Source organism: Hirundo rustica, chromosome 5, assembly GCF_015227805.2.
Source record: "Hirundo rustica isolate bHirRus1 chromosome 5, bHirRus1.pri.v3, whole genome shotgun sequence".
Lineage (NCBI taxonomy): Eukaryota > Metazoa > Chordata > Aves > Passeriformes > Hirundinidae > Hirundo > Hirundo rustica.
The window spans coordinates 61,286,178-61,310,734 of record NC_053454.1 but is presented as its reverse complement, the minus strand read 5'-3'; the positions used below and the strand labels follow the sequence as shown (position 1 = coordinate 61,310,734).

The 24,557-nt window shown below is 44.9% G+C and overlaps 1 protein-coding gene across 1 annotated transcript in view; it reads right to left on the bottom strand.

Moving 5' to 3' along the window:
- ADAMTS3 (ADAM metallopeptidase with thrombospondin type 1 motif 3) overlaps positions 1–18,984 on the bottom strand; it is a 58,523-nt gene extending 39,539 nt beyond the window's left edge. The window contains exons 1-3 of the mRNA XM_040063744.2: positions 18,888–18,984; positions 18,074–18,101; positions 11,904–12,304 (exon numbers count right to left, since the gene is read on the bottom strand). Coding sequence (XP_039919678.1) covers positions 11,904–12,304; positions 18,074–18,101; positions 18,888–18,956 — 498 coding nt within the window. The 5' untranslated portion in view covers positions 18,957–18,984. The remainder of the gene's footprint in view (positions 1–11,903; positions 12,305–18,073; positions 18,102–18,887) is intronic.
- Positions 18,985–24,557: the final 5,573 nt, after the last annotated feature.

The following is a 24,557-nucleotide window of genomic DNA, read 5'->3' as shown; positions in this document are numbered from 1 at the left end:
AGCATTTAAGGGGGAATATGATTCCCTATAAATATGCATGGGGTGTTTGGAGGGAAAGAGGAAAGAGCCCTTCATTCAGGGAGCACAACGAAGAGCTGTGAAGCGTCCATTAATGGCCACATTTACCTTCAGTATTAAACATTATGGGTGGGATTTCCAAAAGTATTTTGGGAAGTCAAATGCCCTGTTTTCTTGCGGTTTGCAGTATGAGTGAGGCAGTTAATTCCCAGGTGAGCTTTGGAAAGGCCACCCTCAAAATGTCAGGAAGTTTGTTCAGCAGTCACACTGATGGCCATTATCATGCGCTTCTAAAACTGATCACCAGAGAGTGGGAAAGGCTTTGGGTTGTTAAACCCATCCTACCATGCCATGGTCAACAGCAGGAGATCAGAGGATGCTCTTACCTTTTGCTCCCATTCCCCATCCCAAACTCTGCTGGTAATCTTGTGGTTTTTTAAGAGACAGAAAATGTCAGAAAGAAGATAATGCTGTAAGTTATGTTTTCAAACTGTCCTTAGTGCCTTTGTACTACAAAGAAATAGTTTTTCAAACACTGATGTGACACCCTGGGGAACTGAGGCGTTAATTAGCAGCTATTTCTCCTAAACCAGCTCTGAACAGTGAGAGAATGATCTATAAAGAGTGGCTTTAAGCAAATCAACAATACAATATGGGAATTCAAGATGCACAGAGCTTCCCTGCATCCCTCTACATGAGAATCTTCATTTGTATTACAGACATCCTTTATCTGTCTCAGGATCTGCACCTCCCTCTGTCATATACAGTAATCTGGAAACACCACATGCTTGGTCTTCACTGGGAAGAGTTGAAATAAGGGAGATATAAGATTAAAAAACTGAAACTTAACATCACGTTCAAGGTTCTACATTCATCTCCAAACAGAGCAGGCTGTCAATAAGTGGAAGCAGATTAATAAGCAGGTTGGAGCTTGCTCAGCAGCAGGAGGCTGCATGAAGTGGTCATCCTTTGTAAGAAACAAGCAAGAAAAATATCAGGAATAAGCACAGGGATCTAAGGATGCCAAAATCCCCTTCCCCTCCAGAACGTGGTTCCAACTTGTGACCCTTCAGTCACACACAGGTGCAAATATGGAGTCATAAACCGCACTGTGATTGATGTTGGACTCTGCCTAGAAGGGGAGCATGAGAAGATCTCATCACAGCTCTCATCAGAATGAAGCAGGCTTGTGTGAAAGAGCCAGGCAGTTACTTTCCAATCCAAGGACACTGAAGGATTCAGTGGGAAAAGGGAGAACTACCTGTGTCCTGTTTTATGGGAGAGACCATGCTCAGGAGGATGAACCTGCTTGCTTCAAAGAACAAGATAAAGTCCAACACTTGCACCAAGATAGGAAAGCAGACAGGATCCGTACAAGAATTTCAAAGCCTGGAGATTTCTCCAAATGTTTTCTCTTCTCCCTTTCATTCTTCAAAACATGCGGTGAGGCAGAAGCAGCCTTTATTCGACCAAGAGAAGCCGGGTACCCTTCACGCTCACGCAGACCAACAGAGGTTTGGTCTATCCAATAAAGAGGGACTCTGCTAGGATCTGGTTTCAGATTCCACCTGCATTTTCTACAAGCATCCAAAATGGACTCCCCTTGCTTCCCACACAGAATCATGGAATCATGGACTGGTTTGGGTTAGCAGGGACTTTAATGACCAACTTGTTCTATCCCCTGCCATGGGAAGGGACACCTTCCACTATCCCAGGCTGCTCCAAGCCCTGCCCAATCTGACCTCAAACACTTCCAGGGATGGGGCAGCGACAGCTTCTCTGGGCAGCCTGTGCCATGAGCTCACCACTCTCACAGGGAAAAATTTCTTCCTAATACCTTATCCAAACCTTTCATCCTTCAGTTTAAGGACATTGAAACTAAATTTCCATTCTGTGCAAACTAAATGAATCAACCACCCCTCACACATTAAAAATTAAATGCAGAAATACATATCTGGAATATATATGGAAAATGAGAACAACCCCAAGTGTCAGAATCAGGACACCTGGATTAATTCTCACTTTGGGCCACACATGGATCATTCAGCTTGTAGCAAAATCTCTTACAAGGCTCTCCACATGTGGGAAGTTCAGTTCAGGAAGTTCCTTGTGCCATCCCACACTGCTTCAGCCAGCATCATCCTTGATTTCCCCATCCACCAATGCTTGGACTGCAGCAAAGGACTCAGCAGTCAAACCAACATAAGACTCTGCCTCTCCCAGAAAATGCTTTCTTCTCATCGTTCTATTGACAGAATTGGAAAATGTTTCCAGGGCTCTATCTCCACTCCTTATTCCTCTTTTTTTCCCCACTGGACAATCACAGGTGGCTGACAGCTCTATCCTGCCCCTACCTAAATAGAAGCCCTATTGAAAAGCATCAAGAGCTCTGTGTTCCCTCAATTTAATATCCAACCCCGGCCGAGCAGACACTGCCTCCTGCCAAGACAAACACCTGGGACCTGGAACGGGGAGGGGGCAGCTTCTGGAGACAGCCCTCCAGTCTAAACTTCTTAAGGAGTCGATAGAAACATGCCTTTATAAAAGAGGTGCTGCCTCGTCTGAAAACACCGATTCAGCCTCAAAACACTGCTACCTTTCACCCTCTCTGTTGGCTTAAGGTGGGTTCAGTTTGGTGACTGTGCAAAACCTGCGTCACACCTACCTGCCGCTCCACTTTCCGATCCAAAGGCAAAAAGCTTTTGGAGTCGCACCGAACACTGGTTGATTTATGGGAAGAAAAACAAAAGCAAAGATGTATGCTTCGCCTGCAGCACATTTCCCTTTGCCGGCCTCCCCCAAAACCCAGCCACAGTGGGTGGACACTGACTCTGAGCTTGTGTAGCTCCAGGGTTATACCTTCAGTTCCTTGTGTGGATATTATTTCCCATGCCACGTGGGTTCCATGTTTTGGCAAGAATCAGTGGATTCTCTCGGTTTCTTTTCAAAAAGTTTCTCTAGAAGCTTCTCAAGTTGTTGAGTTTGCCCACGATGCCACTCTTCAGTTTATGCCAGTGCCTCACCATCCTCATGGGGAAGAATTCCTTCCCAGTACTCCATCTAACCTGCCTTCTTGTCAGTTGAAGGCAATCCCCCTTGTCCTGTCACTCCAGGCTCTCGTCCCAAGTCCCACCATGCTCACACACTCTGACAGGTCGCTCTGGCAGGGAAGAGGAAAGGCATCCAAACGGACATACTTCCCTCTTTTCACATCTCCTGCATGTTAAAGTATTTATGGCCTCGCCATACTTGGCATATAAAAAAATACTACACGTTAGAGGAATGCTGGAAAAAAGTAATATTGCAGCACTGCGCACATTTTGGAGAAACAGACGTTAGTGATCCAGCTGCTGGGTGCCCACAGAGTAGGTTTGCAGATGGAATTCCTCCTCCTCCAAGGATGGGCCTCCAGTCTCCATGGAGGTGTCTGGGCTTTGGGAAAACACCACAGTTTTGGGGTAAAACATCCCGATTTACTAATCCTCCAGCTCCAGCACCCTTGGAGTGATTCCCAGAGGAGTAAGCAGAAATTCCACAGCTCATTCTCCCTCTCTGGAAGATCAGCGTGATATAAAATCCATGTTCTAGCCCATGTTTTATCCTGGCCATGCATCTCAGAATTAAAATAAGAGTTCCTGTATCATTTTAGGCTTCATCCTTGAAGGGTGTTGAACATAGGCAGAACAGAGAGTTGAGATTTTTTCTTACTAAGTGCATGCCAACAGTGAGATGGCATTTATTTAGTAACATTAAACCCATTTTTGAATCATAGGAAAGATTCAAACAGAACACGTCAGTCTCACAGCCACCTGAATTATTAACCCAGCACCAGTTTCTGAACAATCATTAATAACACATTTTTAAATCAAAACAAAAATCTTCTGCAGCTACCAAGAGAAGTCTTATTTGTTCAGAAGATTCAGAAACAGGGTGAAAATGTAGGAATGTTTACTATCCTCTTCCAAACCATAGGCAATACTTAGAAGGCTCTTAGACAAGCTCCTTCTAAAATACTGGAAATCATTTACCCAAAGGAATTGAAGTCTCTCAACAAACTAATTGATACCACTTTAAGGAGCAAACGGCATTTGGAAGAGCCATCAAATTAACCAAGATCCTGTTGGATTTGCACAGAAGAAAAGAAAATGTCAACGTTTACTGGGTCACTGCACTGGATTGGAATTAAGTTTTTTAGTCTCCTCTATAAACATCCATAAGAAAATTCCTTTATGCTGAAATTTTTCACGCTTGGTTTTGATCCAAATGCTGGGTTTTCTTTTCCCCCTTTCAGAAAATTTAAGAAAACTCAACGGAAGCCCTTAAGAGTTATACGAAAGCACAGAGAAAAAACAAACTTTGATTTTATGTGGAAAAATATGTCTCTTAGTTTTCATTCTTGGAAAACTTACTGGGATTCATTTTAACAGCAAACTGCCGAATAGAACTGGCAGGCCAAAGGCTTTGTCCTTAAAGAAGGAACTGTGGGTTTAAAATATCAGTTATTGAAGAGTGAAAAGTATGCATGGAACATGCTCAGAGCAGTCAAGCACCCCCCCGCTCCCAGCGAATCTCTGTAGAAGTATTTACTGAGCACAAGTTTTGTCTTTGTGTCAGTTACAGCAGGTCTTTGCTAGGAACTATTTCATGAAGAAATGGTACAGGAGACGGCAAAGGTTGCCAGTCCTGCAGTAAACGTGGTGTTTTCCCAGATACACAAGTCATGGGATGACACCAGTCATAGATTCCTCTAAAATGTGCAAAGGAAAACAACAAGTGGGGACATCTGATAGTCTTCAGAGAAGGGGAAATGAGACCTTCAAGTGCCAAATACTCCAAAAGTATAAAGTGAATAAAATAATGCCAAAATATAAAGATCTCATGATCTGGATGTCAGCAGCACCATTTCTACTGTGGCACACAAAAGAAATCCTGTGCACAACAGTCAAGAATGATGCCGCAGCATCATCACTCTTCCAAGGTAACAGAAAACTCAGTCCAAACTATGCTTGAGCAAGTCATCTCCTCAGAGAGAAGTCAGAGGAAGACAGAAGACTGATGCAGCTTCCTCCAAATGGAAATACTCTGTGGATGAAAAGCTAGGAAGCACCAAAGCTAGTAATATTTCCATCAAACTCATAGTTTTAAATTGGTTCTACATCCTAGCACAAAGGAAAAAACAAAACAAAACAACAACAAAATGACGGTAAAATCTCTCAAAGGAAAAGGAGAAGTAGTTTTACACTTACGGTCACGTATAAAACGAGAAAGTCAAATGACAAAAGGGTTTTTATGAAGTTGGGAAGCTGATTTAGTGTTGCATGGTTGTAATTTATTTAAGTTTCCAGCCAAGTAGCAGAAGCACTCGATGAAAACTAAGCATCTATTTAAAATAGAAGTGAAAGCAAAGATTATTTTAATGGGAACATTAAAAAGTGCTGCACTTTATCCATCATTTCAAGAAGGTCCTGATGAAACACAGAGGCCAGGGATGGAACCAACTGACTCTTCTCTCCGTAACTCTTTCAAAGCCTGGATGGGAGCGTAATGTTTAGAGCTGCAGTGTGACCCTGCAGGAAAACTAAAAACAGGAAAGAGCAGACAAACTTTTTCTCAATGACCTTGCACAGTATTTTCTCTCCAGTCCTGCTTACTGCCTCTTTGCAAACATCAGACCATGCGCCTTGCAAGCTAAATTCCAGATCCAAGTACGTACAACACTGAATAAACACGGAACATCAAAAAAGCCATTGCTGAATATGGCTTCTGTACCTCCACCCTACTAAATGCAGTTACAAATTCAGCACCAAGTCCGCCATCAATGAGAACCTTGAGAGAGGCTACAAGGACTGAATTTTGATAATATGGACTATTTCAGTATCAGTTTACTTTCTCTTCCTGGGACACATGCTTTCAGACAGGTGACATGTGGAGGGAGGCAGGACATGAATGAACAATGAGAGCCCAATTCATGCACTCTGTGTGTATTATCAAGAGTCCACACAAGTTATACAATCTGTGATTTATTACTAAAACTATAAAGAAGGGCTGTATTTAAGTCATTTTAATAAGCTTATGCTATTTTATAAACTGCAAGCTGTGAGCCTACAGGAATAAAAAAAATTAAGAAGTGTCTGCTGTTTTGGAAACAAAGAGGAAAAATCCAGAAAGGAAAATCTTTGCCCAAGTGCCCTAAAAACAGTGTTTTGTGAAAATGCATCACCAGGACTACAAGGTGTGATTAAATAACAGCTACAAGAGACATATCCAGAGCAGCACCCAACCGCCAGCCCTTTGTTCCAGTCCATTTTTAACCACATACTGATCTGTAACAGCAGTTTCATCCCCTAAATATATTGCTTAAAAGGGAGGGATTACATGTAAACCTGTACTGTGCTGTACAGAATGATTTTTCAACATCAGAAATAAACTATAAATAAAAGTCTGAAGCTGTGGCAATCAAAGTGAAGACTTTTCATAAAAAGTCTCCAGGCAAAGTCTCTCCAGCTGCCTGTTCCTAAACCCCTTCTTAGAGGATGCTCTCCTCACCTTGCCTCACCCACATGAGACTGTCAAGTTTCTTAATTTACCTTCAAATATTGTCTCCAATCTAGAGACAGGAAAAAAGAGATTAAAAACAACCTTAGTCTTCTGAGCACCGTATTTTCCACTCATGGCTATATACCACATGCACATTTTGCCCAGCCTGGGGTAGTTGTTACATTCACAGCCCAGGTGCTCTGGGCTATTCCTGATGACTGTTCCAGAGAGGCCCCAAAGGGAAGTTCTCCTTTTCTAGAAGGTACCTTAGATGACATCACAGACCACTCAGATGCCAGCCAGAACTCACTGCATCTCTCCTCAGCTTGGAGGCTGAGGAATTCTGCAGAATGGGGAGAACACATGGGACTGATTTTCCTTTCATCCTTGCTTTCAATTATCTGATAAACTGCTGCCACCTGCTCCTCAACAGAGGATAGACATAAATAGTACAGCTTTCATTTCGGTTATTAAGAACTGCTTACAAACACTTCTATGAGCCAAAAGGAGTTAAACCACCTCCACCTTTTTGAACAGATATAGCCCCAAGTTGCTATATAGTAGTGCCCAAAGCCTCATTTTCCATGTCCAGAGCTCCATTTTTACAATCCAATCAATCTCTCGGGTACAAGACGCATCTTGAGTGTCCAATCCCTCATATATAGGGTCTAAATCATACTTGGAGACCTAAGAACCTAATTTTTGGGTCACAAAGGCTCATTTCTGGAGTTTGAAACTTTGACTCTAGGATTAAACCCATCATTTTTAGGGTACAAACCCTCACAAGTCCCAAACAACCCTTCTGAGGTCTAAAGGCTCATCTTAAGGGGCCGAAGCATAATTTTTACAGCTCAAAGTCTGTGTTTCAAGGTAGGCAGCAGAGAGGGGAGGATACACAAGGGCTTGGAAATGAAGCAAACCTATCATTAGACCAAATCTGGCCCTATTAGGAAGAATTTATAAAAACAAAGAATAATAAATAAATGGAGCTTGAGCAACCATCAGCATAAACTTTGACTATGAGCTATGAAATAAGGATGAAGTGCTCATTTGCTTTGCGTGATAATTTCAGGGAGAAGCAAACGAGACATATAAAAGAATTTCTAGATTTTATCATTTTACACTACATTGACACTTGACTTCCATCCCCATCATCTCCCTTCTCAATCGGACTTCCTCCCATCTGTGTTTGACTCAAGAAGTCCTAAGTCCTGAATAAGGGAATGCATTTTCCCAAGTTTCTGGAGTTCCTGAACTTTGAGAAATCCTCTTTACTATGGGTTACTATGGCTGAGAAGTCTGCATTAGCTTCTGGGAAGTGCTGCACAGCGCAGAGGTGACGGGGATGGAGTCCAGCTGCAACCCATCACGCCTAGCTCATCGTGCTGCCAAGTACAGTGAAACGCCAGTGTAAGAGCAGGCACAGCAGGTCACGGGAGTTCATGGCAAGGAGGGAATTACTGTGGGAAGAGCACAGTAGGGCAGGGGAGCAGGAATATCAGAGCGTTAAATCAGCCTAAGACACTGCTGCCATCTGCCCAGAGCGGCACGCGGCCAGAGCCGCTTCCATCTCCCCAGGGTTTGTTCTGCTTTCCTTCTCCCCTAGGGTTTGTTCTGCTTTCCTTGTGCTTTGCCCTCCCAGAAAGTCCTGGATGATCAGATGTCCCCCCGACCACGGCATCCAGCTTGGACTGGAAGAAACCTCCAGGCCCAAGGGGACAGTCCCAGTCCCAATCCCAAACTCAGCAAGAGTATCCCGTGTTTCCAAGTTTCTATAACCAGATGCTCTGCAGCAATTCAAGCGTTTGCGTACAAAATGCTGTTCCGATACACCAGGATAAAACACCATTGGCTCCTAGAAAGGTTTTTCTCCATTTAGGTAGGAACTCTGTCTTGCCAGCTTAGGGAAAATCATGCTGAAATAGAACCAACACGAGAACAAGAAATGAGCCTTAATATTTCAGTCCTGATGAAACAGTGGTAATGAAGAAGGATTTGAAACAAATCAAAATGCCCTGAAATTCCTTGGACCCCATATGCCCCAACTCCTACAGATTTTTAAAGTGTTTCCTGAACCAAGTTTAAAGCCTATGCAATTATCTCTAGTCTGAGATACTCCAGCCTGTATTTCCACAAGATTTGCCAAAGGAAAGTAGCTGTGAACATGCACAGACATGTTTCTTCACATCTCCATATCCTTGGAAAAAGGGATGGTAATAAGCAAGTGAGGAATAATCTGTCACAAATGGCAGATCTAAGCACTTTTGGGTATTTTTTCTATTCTTGATGGCTGGTCTGTCTTCCAGGATTTCCCTGGTTTGGCAGCTGAGCACTACAAGGCAGGCAGATTCCTGATCATCTTCCACTTGCAAGCAGCTGTACTTCAAGCAACCGTATGCTGCCCTGGGCTCGAGGGCTGTGGAATTTCAATAAACAAAAATACTCCAAATCATTTCCAACAAACAAAAAAGAAGCCACATTTTATTTGGAATCTGAAGTTAAAGATTAAAGGTTACTGCACTGGGCTCAGCCCTTTCATTTGAAACGAGCAAGGTTAATGCTCTAGGAGAAACAGAAACCAGCACTCCCACTTGGCATTGCACGGATGTGAGCATGAACCAGATCCCAGCTCAAACTCGGAGACACACATCTACAGAAACATAGTTCAGAGTGGAAGTACACACTAAAGGCATCTCACACCAACACCTGCTCAGAGTTTGTTACGAAGGCAGAAGCTAACTGAGAAACTGAGAGGATTTTCCATACAGTAACAGGTAGAAAGTGTTTTAAGTCACTACTTCTAAATGTTAGGCTTGCTACCTTCTCTCTATTTACAAATTACACCATTTGTAGTGTTTTCTTGGGGCTGGCACCTTCCACTCCTGAAGGATTCTGGCAATAAACACTGCTATTCTGACCAAACAACAGCAGAAATACACAGCAGAAACCTGTGGAAGCACCAGAGTTCTGACATGCAGAGGAGAAGACAAGAGGCAGCTCCTCCTTGACTAATGAAGGGTTCTTTTGCCATGACAAGTGCAGGCATATGCATGTGGGTTTTTTAAATAAACAGGGTCATTTCCAAGGGAGATTAAGCAGATGTGAAGATAGGAATTTGCAGAACTGACAGCAGACAGACAACTTCCACTGCAAAAGTAGATATGTAAACTATTTCAAAACAAAAGTGTTCAAGTATTTGGGGGTTTAAATGGAAGTTTAGATTCAGGAAGAGACTGTGGGCAAAATCTTACTTTACTAGTGCAAAAGGCATTTATTCTACATATTTACTATCAAACAATCAAAACTTAGCACTCTGACAAGCTAAACATTGTGCAAACTGCTACCCCGGTGATTCCCTTCACTTTCTCTCCAAGATTTCAGAACCTACTCTGGAGAGTGTCTAAATTCCTTTGAAGTCAAAAATAAATCTTTGCAGCATACACATGCCCCTAGAATTTCTCACTCTTGTTCCAGTTTCTGCTAAGCTACATTATCTCACTCTTCACATCTTTAGGATACACTGAGGATCAAATATTCTAGCTGGGCTGAGAGACACATATTACAGCAACAGGGCAGAGAGTTGTGAGATGATGGGAGGAAAAAAAACATAAAATAGATCTTCAGGATCAATTATTTCCTTCACACTCACTTGATTATAGCTCCAAGAGACATTAAAACAGCAAAGGTCAAGATGAACAGAGACAAGAGTGACCCAGAAGCATTTACCCACTACTCCTCGAAGAAAAAGTCCATGTTCTCTGGCTCCAGTCACCAAAACCATGGCAAGTACATGGGATTTTATGGGAAAAGAGGGACACACATTCCACTAGATCAGGTTGTTCCAAGCCCCATCTAACCCGGCCTTGAACATTCCCACGGATGGGGCAGCCACAGCTTCTCTGGGCAACCTGTGCCAGTACCTCACCATCTTCAGCATAGAATTTCTTCCCAATATCCCATCCAACCCTGTCATCTTGTCATTCTAAAGCCACTCCCCCTCTAAAAGTCCCCCTTCTGGCTTCATTTACCTGAAAACACACCACAAGCAGCTTGCCAGCCACATGGCAATCTGTGACGGAGCTACACCCCTTAATCTAATTCCATTTAATCCAATTTCATCTTCACATGCTGTCTCAACGCAACAGCTTCAGGCTTACTGCCAAAATCCAGCTGCCAGCCCCAGGGTGTCATTCATCAGAACGATTCTATTGGAAGCTACACCTAGCCAGGCAGGGGTCTCCTTGGCCTTTGTAAATACAGTACACTGGCAATAGATTCTCCTAAAAAACCCCACCAAAAACTCCCAAAACACACCAAACTGACATTGGTTATCACCTCTGATGAAACCACTACCAGTATTTCCTTTCTCTAAGCAAGGGAATTCAAAGAGTTTTGGTCTGAATGGGGATTTTGAGCCATTTCTGCAGTTACACCCACAGTGTAACTGCTGCTGCTGAGGTGGGAGCTTTCCTTTTGGGACTTGTCTCAAAATGGAATCAAATCATGACCACAGGGGAAACTATGGGAAGTGGGAAACCCATTTCCAAGAAAGGATGCTTGTTGCTGACTTTTTCATATGATTCCTGTCCCAAACAGCAGGAGGGTAACCACGACATTCATCTCCCTGGATGTCGCAGGCGTGTTCCACCAGTGGTCCTGCGCCTTACGGAGCACAAAGTGGGTATTGTTGGCTTTCACTGCTGCCTGAGTGAATCAGGGAATGAATGGTGTGTGGGCTCCATATATGCCCAGCCTTTCATTCTGGGATTTGGGTATCTGCTCAACCACAGGGAAACCTGCATGTTCACAGACAGATCGAAAACAAACCCGTTACAGACGTGAACCACTCAATTCTCATATGGCACCTCCTGATCAAACAAAATTTCATCTAAGAGAACAAAAAGCATGCTCACTTTATAAATGAACCCTTTGAAACGTAACGCTGCTACTCTTGGATAACAGTGCAGCCCATCACTTTGCTATACGAGAAGCGAAGAAGGATGATTTGGACATCAAATTCTAAATTCAGTTAACAAAAGGTCACCTTTTAAGTCTGAAAATGTCTTCATTATGAATTTTGCTGTTTGTAACACCTCATGCAAATAAAAAAAACGAAACCCAACAACATGTAGCTTTGAGTTCTCTCTCTTACACCCGAGACATTAAGAACTTTGCTTATCAACCTCAGAGAAATTATCCCAAAGTAAAACAGTAGGGCATCAATATTTTCTAAGGGATTTAAGAAATAAATTTCCGTAAATGACATCATTAGGAACGTGTGGTTAAAAGCAACAGAAGCTGTGCACAGACTGTGACACGAGACTCAAATGCCATGAAACCAGCCTTACCAGCCCATCACAGTTGCTGATGGCCACGGCAGCTCCGGGGATGTCCGCGACGTCCCCCACGTAGGCACAGTTGGTCCACAGGGGCTCTCTCTTCCATAATCGCTCTGTACCACTTCCAGTCTGAGTCGTGTTACCAGCATCGCTCCCAGTCTCCACAGAGTCTTCATACCACTCCACCACGGCCTCGGGAGCCACTAACCGAGTGTTGGGTCTCAGTCGGAGATGGAATTCCCTCCCGAAGGCGGTGACATTGAAATACAGCTGTCTGGGGCTCTGGGACACCTCCCGCGCCGATCGCCGCTGGTGACTCGCCGAGAGGATGTTGGACACGTAACTTCCGTCTGCATTGGTGCTAATCGGAATCACTAACCCATATGGCCTTGGTCTGCTTTTTCGGAATTCTGCCAAGAAACACACCCAAACCCCAAACTAAAATAAGAACAAGAGCATGGAGTGAGCCCAAAGACTGAAGGACCCCTCTGCCTCACACCTCCCCTTCCAAAAATCCCTATTTAGGATTCCTGTTTGAGCTACTAACACGGGGAAATATAAGGCACATTATCGCTGCTCCTCTTTGATCATGGCATCACAAAATGGTCTGGGTTGGAAGGAAGCTTCAAGATCACTCAGTTCCAAACCCCCCTTCCATGGGGAGAGACATCATCATCCTCCTCTATCCAGGTTGCTCCAAGCCTCGTCCAAACTGGCCTTGAACACTTTCAGGGATGGGGCAGCTGCAGCTCTCTGGTCAACTTGTGCCAGGGCCTCACCATCCTCACAAGGAAGAATTTCTTCCTATCAATTGCTCTTATAAAGATGATTTTCCTAAAACTTACAGAGAAAAGCCTGAAATATTCACTGAAATTTATCTGGGGAGATTCCTGTGGGCTTCAGGCTTGCTCAAGAGCCCCAGGAGAGCCTTCTGAATTCTCCTGTAAGAAACGCCACAGAGCTCTGTTGTACACCTGACACAGAACTTGCTCCTGTGTCAGGATTTCCATCATGCTTTTGAAAATGAAGTGCCAAACCTGGTAATAAGCACAATTTGCACACAGATTTCTCAGGAAATAGAAATAGGGAAAAACTCCAGCAGATCACATGCTGCTGATAAATTAATCCACATTAACACTGGTAAAGGCAGTAACTTCTCCCTCTACAAATCCCCTTACCCAGCAACGTGCTGTTGCCTTTCCTCTGAATAACAGAGATCAAAAACAATGAGAGAATCTAATTATTAAAAAACCCAACACAGATGTGCACAAATTTGACCCTAATCTTGCACTTTAGTGCAGCTGAGAGAAACCCACACTGTTGGTAATCCCGGAGAAGCTCAATGGCACAACCCTCAGCTAAGGCAACATGTCTTCAAGTAATTTCACACCACTGGAAAACAAATCCATTCAAATGAGTTTATCTTATCAGTGAGACCTCTGTAATCAGGCAGCAATCAGGATATTCGGTGTCCGACTTTCAGGCTGTAAGAGAAGGGCCAGGTCAAGCTGTGAGCCACGCTGCTGCTCTGAATGGGCCCAAGGCCCAATTCTAAGCCTGTGTATTTGACCATGTGAGAGTTAAAAAGACATCTTGGACAAAAATAGTTATTCCCTACCCCCTTCTTCCTGGGAGAACTGGTGAAAGCGGCATCAAAGCGATATTACCAACAATTTTGTTCGAAAAGCTTCAAGATCAGAAAGCTCTGATGTTAGTGCCAAGCACCACTGAGAATTCCTCAAATAAATACGGTTAATTAAGTGAGCTAAATTTCACCTGCTCCCAGGGTGGATCACACTTGATACGAGAATTAATAGAGGAAAAGCTCAGTAGCCAGTTCCTCTCTCATGGTAGCAAGGGCTGCTGGTTTTAAGAGACTCATGCATTCAACAAGTAACTTCAGTAGGAAAATGTTCCTAATGTCTTCACAGAACTGTTTTTAATATTCTTTCAGCCACTGAGGAATCTGACAGAAAAACAGTGTATGGTACCAGCAGGATGCATGCATGCAAACTGCACACATGTAAATTCTTGCACTATAAATATCTGACTATACAAATACTGTATCCTAGGAATGTGAAAAGTCATTTCCAAGCCCATCGGTACCCCACATCCTACAGCCAGCAGCCACAGGGTGGGTTTCAGCAGCAGCCAACTCCACCTATTTTGCCATACACCCACAAGATCAGGTTCTAAAACTGGCATCCTAATTAGGCCATTATCCTTAGGACAATTCCCATTTTAAACGCTGGGAATTCTGAGCCAAGATTGTTAATCGGTCTCCTTAGAGAAGGGACCAATTTAAAACTCTAAAGTCATTTTTATTAATTAGACACCAGGCCATGCTCAGGAGACGGAGCTGCTGGGTTGTACACTCTAACTAGGTCAAAGTAAAAACATAGATCCTTACATTCCCGGTACTTTAACACTGAGATTTCATTCCCAGGCTGACATTCCACCTTCTACCTCACTGAGATTCCTCGTGGCTTGTTTTCTTTTTACTTTAAAGCAGGACGATCAGTGCCAGAGACCACAGTCTGGTGATCAAATTCTGTGCTCACCACACAACTGAGAAACTGCTCTGCACATCTTGCAGCAGAATTCCCACATTTCCACAGGCTGGGGGAAAAAAATCCGGCTATTTTGCTAACAGGAGAAGCCAGCTAGCCCCAAGAAGGTAGGAACAAAGGGTGGAAAATAAGAACTGTCAAGGTTTTGAGTCAGCGAAAGCCTTTTCCAGAGTCTGTAAATGCTGAGCTAGAAGAGGAAATGCCTTTTGTTCAAAGGCAATTAAAATTAAATGGGACATGACTGAATCCCAAAGACATCTGAACTCCTCCGCTGACTTACATTACCCTTTTTCCACAAACTGCACGCTCTGAGGAAATGCTATCCCAGCTGTAGGTGTTCCCTTTCCTAAGCTAAAATTTCAGAGTCGATCTGTTCTGCTAATTCAAAGCTGACAGTGCTGATCAGAGCAAGAGGAAAAGCAGTTAAACGTAAATTTTCTTCTTCTTTTTTTTTTTTTTCTTTTTTTTTTTAAATCTGGCCTTAAAATACTGCTCCAGTTGCACAATGTTTAGGTTGAAAGGAAGCACTTAAGAAGGAAGATCACATTCTTTCATTGTGTGCCAAAACATAATTAGCTAGAGAATGCCTCTGAAGAGAGCTGTCCGGGCTTTCTTTCCTGTCAAAAACTCGTGAAACTGCAGAACTAACACCACTGGCTCACAAGAGTTGTCTGAGCACTGCACAACAGCTGTGGTCAACAGAGGTCTGAAAATCCTCCACTTTTTTTAGCACCAACATTAGGAAAAACAGTACTTTTTATTCATAGGATTACTGTGAGATACAGTGATCAAAAATCGTTCAGGCAGTTGTCCATAGCAGAATGCCGAATGCCTAAACACCCCCTTGAGAAGATTTCAGAGGCACAGTCTATGTGGAAATCAGTGGAAAAAGAAGAATTTCTCAAAGTTCAAACTATTTTTCTATGTCTAAACCAAACTATCCAAGAAAAAAAAAAGTGGGGGACATCCCACCCACATGGGCCCAGCACAGGGTTCTACTGCTGAGTCCCAGGCCGTTCCATTAGGACACGATGGGATGACCAGCACCCTTCCAGAGCTTCCCCACTGGAAGATGCGTTTGGATGTGGCTCGAGGGTCAGGAAGCTCAAGTACTTCAGCAAAAGGAGTGGATCTAAGGTGACATCTCCAGAGCATCACCATGGAATTTTCTGCCTGGAATTCACAGGCTGCGACACAACCAGACTGCTGGATGGAAGACATCCAGCTCTGCAATGGAAGCACTGGAGAAAAACCAGTTACCTGCCGCTATAAGGGAGGAAGAGGACAGCGTTTCCATGGAGAGACTGCGCCATGTTCTGTGAGATCACGCTTCTGTTCCGCAGATAAGCACAACGGGGTGAGCACAGAGCTGTTCCGGTGACCTAGCAAGGTGATGCTTAATAAGAGAAGATAGTGTGGAGACAACTGGACAAGCCCAGCAGGGGTTTTGTCATCACCTTTTTCTGTTACATGTTTGGCTGGTGGCTTCAACAACCTGGGTCACTCCAGAACTACCATTTCCTCTCTGTTTGGCTGCCTTTAGGTGGCAGAAATGGCCAGAAAGAAAGAGAAGACAGAAAAAGGGACAGATTCTTTGAGAATTCCCACTCAGCACTGCACCTGAAAAGGGATGAGGCTGTGTGGGATCTGGACATTGTAAACTGGATGAATGAAAGCAAGGGACTGCTAATGTGGGACACCTCTCTGGTGTCCTCATTCCTCTGCTTCACTGCCACCTGTCCCAGGGATACAGACAGCTCAAGAGATGGTCGGTGTGGGTGGATGATGGTTTTTGCAGCTTCTGCACAGCCCCAGGTGTTTTGCAGGTGTCCCTGCAGGTGGTGGGGCCCAGCACAGTTGTGTCACAGGTTTGTTCCAGAAGTGGCACTGAGCAGGGACGGAGCTCTGCTGCGTGGGAAGTGAAGGTGCAGCACAGCATCAGCACCTTCAGGCTGAGTGACACAGAATGACTTTCTCCTGACAGCTCCCAGGCACTGCAGCACATTGTACATGAATGCAGGTAATTAAGTGTGCTAGCTTGCTATCCCTGTACTGCAGTCTGTGATGATATTTAACAAAAATAAACCTCTAGGTGCCTTAATTTCCCTAGGTGACTTTTCAGGCTACAAGAAAAGATCAGTTGCTGACAACAGCCCACCCTGGGCCAATTCAAAATATGCACCACCAATGCAAAGCGATACTTTGTGAGGACTCAGAAGTAGGACAGTGCATTTGCAAGCAATTCCAATGCAGGTTTTACCCCCAAATCATTAGAGCTCTCAACTGACTAAGCCACAGTTTGATGTTGTGGCTGCCCCGTCCCTGCAATGGGGCCAGGTTGGAAGGGGCTTGGAGCAACCTGGGATAGTGAAAGGTGTCATTGCACATGGCAGGGGGATGGAATGAGATGATTGTACAAGTCCCTTCCAAATCAAACCATTTTAGGATTCTATGGTTCTGTACTTTTCGAGTCAGAAAAGGAGGATCAAATTCAGCCCCAAATGTTCCTGACTACAGCAGTGCCAGGGCTGTGGAAGAAAGGAAGACGTTAAAGGACAAAAAGTTATTTTCCAGATTCAGGAATTTTGCCTGATGTACTGTGTAATTTAAAAGACGCATTCCTATATAGCTTATGGTTCCTGAAATTCAGATACAATCCATTTCTCATGGAAAGGACTAGAAATAAAAGACAGGATCAGCATACCACTGGAAAAACCCTCTGTTTGCCAATTAGCTTTAAATGTACCTCACTGTCTCTGTTCCCACTACTCACTGATCACAGTGGAAACCAAACTAAGCCCAGAAGCTCACAGTGCCAGAACTGAAGTTGAGACATGACCTCCAAAATTCACAGAAATGCCTGAAATTCTTTTCTGAACAAAAGCTGAACCAAAACCTCAGGGCTGGAGGTCCAATGGCAGCTGGAAGCAGAACTGCCTGGAGTCCATTTCCACTGCAGAAGAGCTCCAGAGAGCGCTAGCGTGGAGGGACATGCACGCCGTACCAGGATGGTAAAAGACTCATTTCACACTGGGTAAGGGAAGGAGCACATACTAATACCCTGGCAACGCCAGCTTCCACATCCTTCCACTATCTCTTCCATCCTGCGGAGCACCCAATTACCACTTACTCTAAATGGATACATCTCTCCTGAAATTTAAACTGTGGGTGTGTCCTCCCAATTAATGGGAGGCTTCCTGTCTTTAGGAAGAGTCCGAGAGGCTGCAGTCTCAGTAAGATGCACCCCATGGGCACAGAGAGGCTCCCTCATGTGCCACTGACCCCTAACTCACTGCACAGCACTTTCTTACCCAGGTCTATCCATTTACAAGTCAACAGTGACCAGCTACAGATTTTATAACTTTGATTGGCTTGTATTTCAGAAGGGAAGCACAGACACATAAAGACACAAAACCGCAGCACGAGAGGGCATGCAAATTCAAGCCATGCCACGTCACTGCAACTACAAACGCTTCTGGGTGGCAATTGTGGGGGGTGCACAGGGAATGCTTGCTTGCATACAGATAATTTCTCCAGAAATAACTAGTCTTTGAGCTAACTTCTTGTATTTCTGTTTCAATAGCAGGAATAATAGCTAAAAAGACTTACCTATTTGGTTCTGCTGTTCTTTACCAGCCTGCAGAAGAGAAAAGAAACACATACACGAAGTTGTTAGTGTAATTACTATGCAATAGGGGATGGCAGAAGGCTGAAAAATCACTTGGTCTGCGCTGCACTATTTTATACGTTTCTAGATTTGGTTTCCAGGAATGGCAATTCTTCCTTAACTGAATAAACGGCTGTTCCCACCAATATACTAACAGAGTCCATAGCAAATTTAACATAAATAGAGCTGCTAAGCAATCCTGATTGTGAATGACCCGTTCTATACACTGTAACACTGTGCCAAAAAGTAAGTTCGGTGGCCAAAGGGGGGATTTAACAGCAGGAAAGCAATGAGCTCCAAGAAGCACGGGTGCTGGGGCAGAGAGGAAGCAGTGAGCTGACAGTTCTTTTTATCGAGGCTTGAGAATGGGAAAGCCAACTGGACCACAGTGACCGCAGGGACAGTGGCAGCGATCCGATGTCATGGTCAGCTCACTGCCGGCTTGGTACTTGTTCTTGCCAGGGTTAAGAGACCTAGGGGCATAGGATCCAGAGGAAAGGGACCCAGGGGCTGCCGCTGCAGGATCCAACCCGTGCCGGAGATGCCGCGTCCGGTTCCAGGCTGCTCGGACGCAGCGGTGCGCAGCACGGCAAAGGGCGGAGAGCCGCCCGTCCATCTCAGCCTCTCCTCGCCCCGGGCCGGTACCGCCCGCAGACGGGCGGCGGGGGGAAGCGGGGGGACGAGGGAGGACCCCGTGGGACGGCGCCGAGGGAAGCGGAGGGCAGGGGTTCCCGCGCTCCCTCCCCCCTCACTCACCTGCCGGCCGGGCGCAGCGCGGGCCCCCAGGAGCGCGGCTGCCACTAGCCAGAGGGGCAGGAGCACCATCCCGAGCCGGCCGCCCGCGCCCCGGCCCCGGCCGCGCTCCGCCCGCTCCCTCCTCCTGCCGCTGCCTTCCCTGCCTCCGGCGGCGGCTCCCGGGGCCGGGGCCGGCTGGGCGGGCGGAGAGGCGGCGGGTCCCCCGCGCCGCCTGTTGCTGCGCGCCCGCCGCGACCCGCGGCGCTGATAAACCCGCGGCAGCTCCGCCTCCGGCCGAGCCGGCGCTCCACGTCAGGCACGGCCCGGCCCGCCGGGGAACCGCCGGGGAACCCGCCCGGCTCCGCGCACAGACACGCTGAGGCATAAACCACATCTCTCGCTGTGCTCCCGCTGCATCCTCAGCGCTACCCGCCCTTGCGCCTGAAATCCTCCGAGAAACAACTTTCCTGTCCGTCCGTCCATCCACCCATCCCACCCGCCATCACTGCCTGCATCACACCCTGGCAGGGACTACAGAACAGCTCCCCAGCCTGGGACCGCATCCTCAAGCTTCCATATTTCCCATTAACTCAAGGCAGACTGCAACAGCTACAGTTTTAAAATCCCAGAATGGTTTAGGTTGGAAGGGACATCAAAGCACGTCTCATTCCACCCCCGTCATGGGGGACACTGGACTGGGTTGCTTCAAGCACCATCCAACCTGGCCTTGAACACTTCCAGGGATAGGGCAGCTGCAGCTTTCCTGGGCAATCTGCGCCAGGGCCTCGCCATTCTCATGGTAGAAAAACTTTGCCCCTGTATCTAACCTAAACTGATGCTCATCCAATTTAAAACCATCACCCCATGTCCCATCTCAATGGCTCCCAAGGCTCCCACTAGAACAGAGTCTGATCACAAAGCTATTTCTCTCCCCACCAGCTGGGAGCTCAGAACACGACACAAAAGGAAACGGAGCTGGCCTAGGCAGAAACCAAAATCCACTTGCACAGCATCTTCCACGGACAGAAATCTGCACAAACCCATTCTGAACACCTTCACGTCCCCAGAAGATGTTACGCAGTTGAAGCTGCGTGTAACTAGTTGGTAACAGGCCCCACTGGGGCACCCCCATGGGGAAGCAAGTTTCCAGAAGGCAGAGATCAACCACTCTGACATCCTTGAACTCCAGCAGTGTTCAACTGAGGACTGAATTTTTTCAGGGTCAGAATTAGCCAGTGTAATAAACATCTGGATCCCAATTTAAAATCCAATTTCAAAGCATTTTGTTGCACCTTGTGCATTACCACTCCCGTGGAACATCACAACCAACCAAAATCAGTTTCTGTTGGCCTCATACAGCACAAACACATGATCTGCTGCTGTTAAATGTTCTCAGAATACGCATGACAGCTTAACTAGAATTTTTAAGTTATCTCCCTGCCAGAAATCATCATATCAACATGAAAAAGAAAATACTGGTTCTACTAAATCCAAATTGCATCACAGCAACATTAAAAAGGAAGAGAGCTTCAGCCTTGATTTTCAACAGATACCTTGAATATTCCAACCACAGCAGCCCTGCTGCTTCAGACACAGGTCTTGAACTGCATGATATCCCCTCACAAAGCAAAAAAATAAAAGGAATTCTTCTGAAAGAGTGGGCATTTCTGCACATAAAACACGAAGCAGCCTGTCACATTCAGCACCAGCAGCTGCAGAGAGCCACTTCTGGGAAAGCCCAGAATTGGAAAGGCTGAGGTACTGTAAAGCACCGGCTCCATAATTCTACATTAAAAAGTATTTCACTTATTGTGCAGTATTCCCCGTTTGACTTCCCTCATGGATGTGCACTGGGTGACCTCAAACCCTACTTACTGCACATCATTCAAACCCTGAACACAACCTTGTTGTCCTTGTGGGCTTTTCTGTAATGTGACACACCTGAGTGCTGCATGCTGCAAAACACCTGTTTTCTGTGGTGAAAGGATGAACCCGCACAGTCTCAGGTGTTTTGTTCAGGCTAATTACAGGGGCACTTTAGGGAATCACAGAATCACAGACTGGTTCGGGTTGGAAGAGACCTTAAACCTCATCTAGTCCCAGCCCCCTGTCATGGGCATGGACACCTTCCCCAGGCACAGGGATCCAAAGTCTTGGCCTCTGGTAAAGCCATTTCTATGCCCTTAAAAACATTTGTGCAATACAGTGTTAAGTCTGTTACCTCCTAAGTTATTAATCTTTGTCAAACTGGCTTAAAACGCTTCTAAATGTCAGAGAAATCAAGATACACAACAGCAGAGCTGGGGGCCGGGGCAGATACTCTGTTTTGTCATCTATCAAAGGCTCGACAGAATTGTAAGAAAGCAAAAATAAGAGGTTAAAATTAAATGCCCCATTATTTCTAATAAGAAACCACACCAAGTGCCACTCCTGTAACACATGGAAATCAAGGCAGTATTACAAAGTTCAGCTGAAGACACTTCTCATCTCCAACAGCTCAGTTTGGCACACTATTATCAGAGAAATCATAGATTTCTTGTGCGTATTTCTAGTCTGTTACACATACATATGCATATATGTATTTACATATGTGTATACATATATAGAGCCATTAAAAATCTGTTAGACATTTGCAATTCTAAAACCCCTCAGATGGGCTTTCTGCATCTGTGCAGCTTTGGCTGATGCATGAGACTGACAGCCACAAATATTTTACGAACCTAGACTGGGGCCTGAAGCAAAGACGCACTGATCTCTGTCTGGAAGGCTTTGCACAGGGCCAGGGTTTGGAGCGGGAAGGCTGCAGCAGGATTTGGCAGGGATAATACTCAGGGGAGTAAAACACAGCATTACCTGATCGGGAGCATAGTCTCCATGAGGTCCCACATCCTCTCACAGCAGAGGTGTCTGCAACAAAACAATTTCAAAGTCAGGCGTAATTGGAGCAAAAATTCAAACTGAGAAAATTTAAAGAAAATGGCCTCAGCGGAACCACCGGAAGTTATTGATCAGGAGTTCTTGCAGTGCTATTTAATCCAAGCTTCAAATATTCATTTTTTGAGACAAGCCCCTTGTAAACTCAACTATAACAACTAGCAGGAATATTTATAGTGTAACTTAACTACAACATCTAGGAGTAACACCTACCATCCATACAAATCCCACTGATTCACTGATCCTGTCCAAAAACATGTTTTAATGCTCAGTTCTACAGTGACATTTCCTGATATTTAGGAATCATTACAATTTATTGAGTTTCTGATTGAGTGCCTTTGATGACCTTTCTTAATAGGAGCCAGTTTGGAAGGCATTAATTCTGTTCTTTCTGCTGAAATACAGCTTTGGTGTCAAAACCTGACTACCTCGAATGACCGGTGTCTCGTGCCTCAGGTTCTCCTTCTCCATGGAGCCTGCCTGGATGGAAATATAACACAAGGATGGAATCCCCTGTGAGGCAGGGTGACTGGAGACACAGATCCTACTCTGTGACACACCTGAACATGTGACCATGACCTTCTCGGGTTTCCAGCCTTAATGAGAATTCTCTTAAGGAGAATTTACAGGAACCAAATTTTATGTTCTAAAATACTGCCGCTACAATGCGGAAACCCACCTCCTCCAGTCGCCCCCTGTGACAATCCAAAGGTCACAAAGACTTTTTGGCTGAGCTACCACTGTTAAAATTTTAGCCTTATTTGCCACCCAGTGATTTGCCATTTGATTTCCAATCCCGCACAGCAAGCTTTTTTGGCATTATCTGTGTAGGAAGGAGATCCCAGTACCAAGGTGTCAGACAAAGATTGCCAGACTGTATATGAAACCCAAGCACTCTATAAAAGACAATGCCTCTTATTTCTCCTTCATGGTGCATTAAAACTGGGAATATTAAACCACACAACCGTATTTAATTGTTTTAAAGCCACTATTAATCTAGCAGGTTGTTAAATGAAGAAATATAGCAGACCTATTATTTTTAACAAAGCAGAGCAAGATTTATGGTCAAGATTTAACCACAAGACACAGGAAACTGAAGAGAAAAATGTGAGACATGAAAATTATAGCTGAAAAAGACATTGTAAAAAGTAATAATGAAAAGAAGTGGTGTTTGTGAATTTTGTATAATTAGCACGTGCCATAAAATTGTTCCTACTCTGCGGTGATGAGTTTTAAAACAATGTGTGCCAAATAAAATGCAATTAAACCCACCCTGAATCTTCAAAAGAAATGATAACCCTGTTCCATGTCTAGGTTAACAGTTGGATTTGATGATTCAAACATCTTTTCCAACCTAAACAATTCTGGGATTCTATGTTCATTTCCCGCTGGCTTCACCAGCTCAACACTACTCCTTTGTAACTTAAAAAGAGGGGTTTTTTTTTTTTTCAGTCACATTCTTAGAGAAGTTTTTGGGGAGGGAGATGACTGCAGAGAAAGAAAGGGAATATATTTTCAGCAGTTGCTTTTCTGTCACTGATTCACACAAAGCACTTTCCCATAGGGAGGAAGGGGGGGATGTTGCACACTTTAGCACTCCCTCACCTCTCAAAATGCAATGAAAATCAACTTGCTTGGCATGATTCCCCAAACTCAGAAAAGATAAAAGCTACACCACAGAAATGAAAAATGAAAGGTAAAAATCAGTAATATCCTGTTGAAAATCAGTTCCCTAAGCAAGTCAATGGGAATGGCTGATTCAGCTCTAACTCAGAGCTCCTTACTCCACAGAGTTACGATGTCACCTGATTATCCCACAAAATATTCCAAATCCATCTTGCCAGTAGTTTCTGTCACTTCTGTTTCCTTGACTGAATGAGCTTCTCATTGAATGAGAAGCTCATTCCATGACACGAGAACAAATGCAGCAGTGAAGGACGGCTGCCAGCAGTGCCTTTGGTCAGCATTTTAACAACCCCTGCAGCTGGATCCCAAGAGATAACGCTGTTCCTGGAGGCTGCCAGCTGCTCTGAGGGCATGCTGACTAGGATCAGGGGAAAGTGCACACTGTGTCCGACCTGACCATAACCCTGTGCATCAGCTTGCCATTTTATTATATCAGTGTCTATGAAGAGAAAAGACAAACAGTTGATGCTGCTATCTTTCCACTAAATGCATCTTGGCATTACAGCTGCAACCCTGCAAAGGATGCCAGGACAGAGACCCCCGGCTCTCTTAGCTCTCCTGAAAATCTTGGCCAGGAGCTATGTACACAGATCCATCCAACTCACATACTTCCTGAGAAAGTGTACAGGCAGTCCAGAATAACCACTTTGCCTTCAATTTGCTGGGACACTTCCAAATCACTTCCATTTCCAGAAGGAATTAAAACAGGTGCTTTGTCTCTGCAAAGCAGCTTAAGCTAAAGTCCTGATACCACTTGCTGCTCTCACATGGGGTCATGGTCATTAAATATTTAAGCCAAAACAACAGTAAGCTGAGAAGAGAGAGTGGCAAGTTTAGCAGATAAACCCCTGCCTCCCCGGAGTCCCCTTCTCCGCTCCCTCTTGAGGGGGGCTCCAGCTGCTTTAAGAGCTCAACAGAACCATGAGGCACAATCCTAAATACTGTTTAAAAACTTGAAGCTTAAATGAAAATGAGAACTGAGCTTCTGACCTTACGTAGGGTCATTTCACCACGTCACGGCTGGGGTTATTTCCAGGGCAGCATGTGAGAGCTTTCACTGCAGCAGCTTCA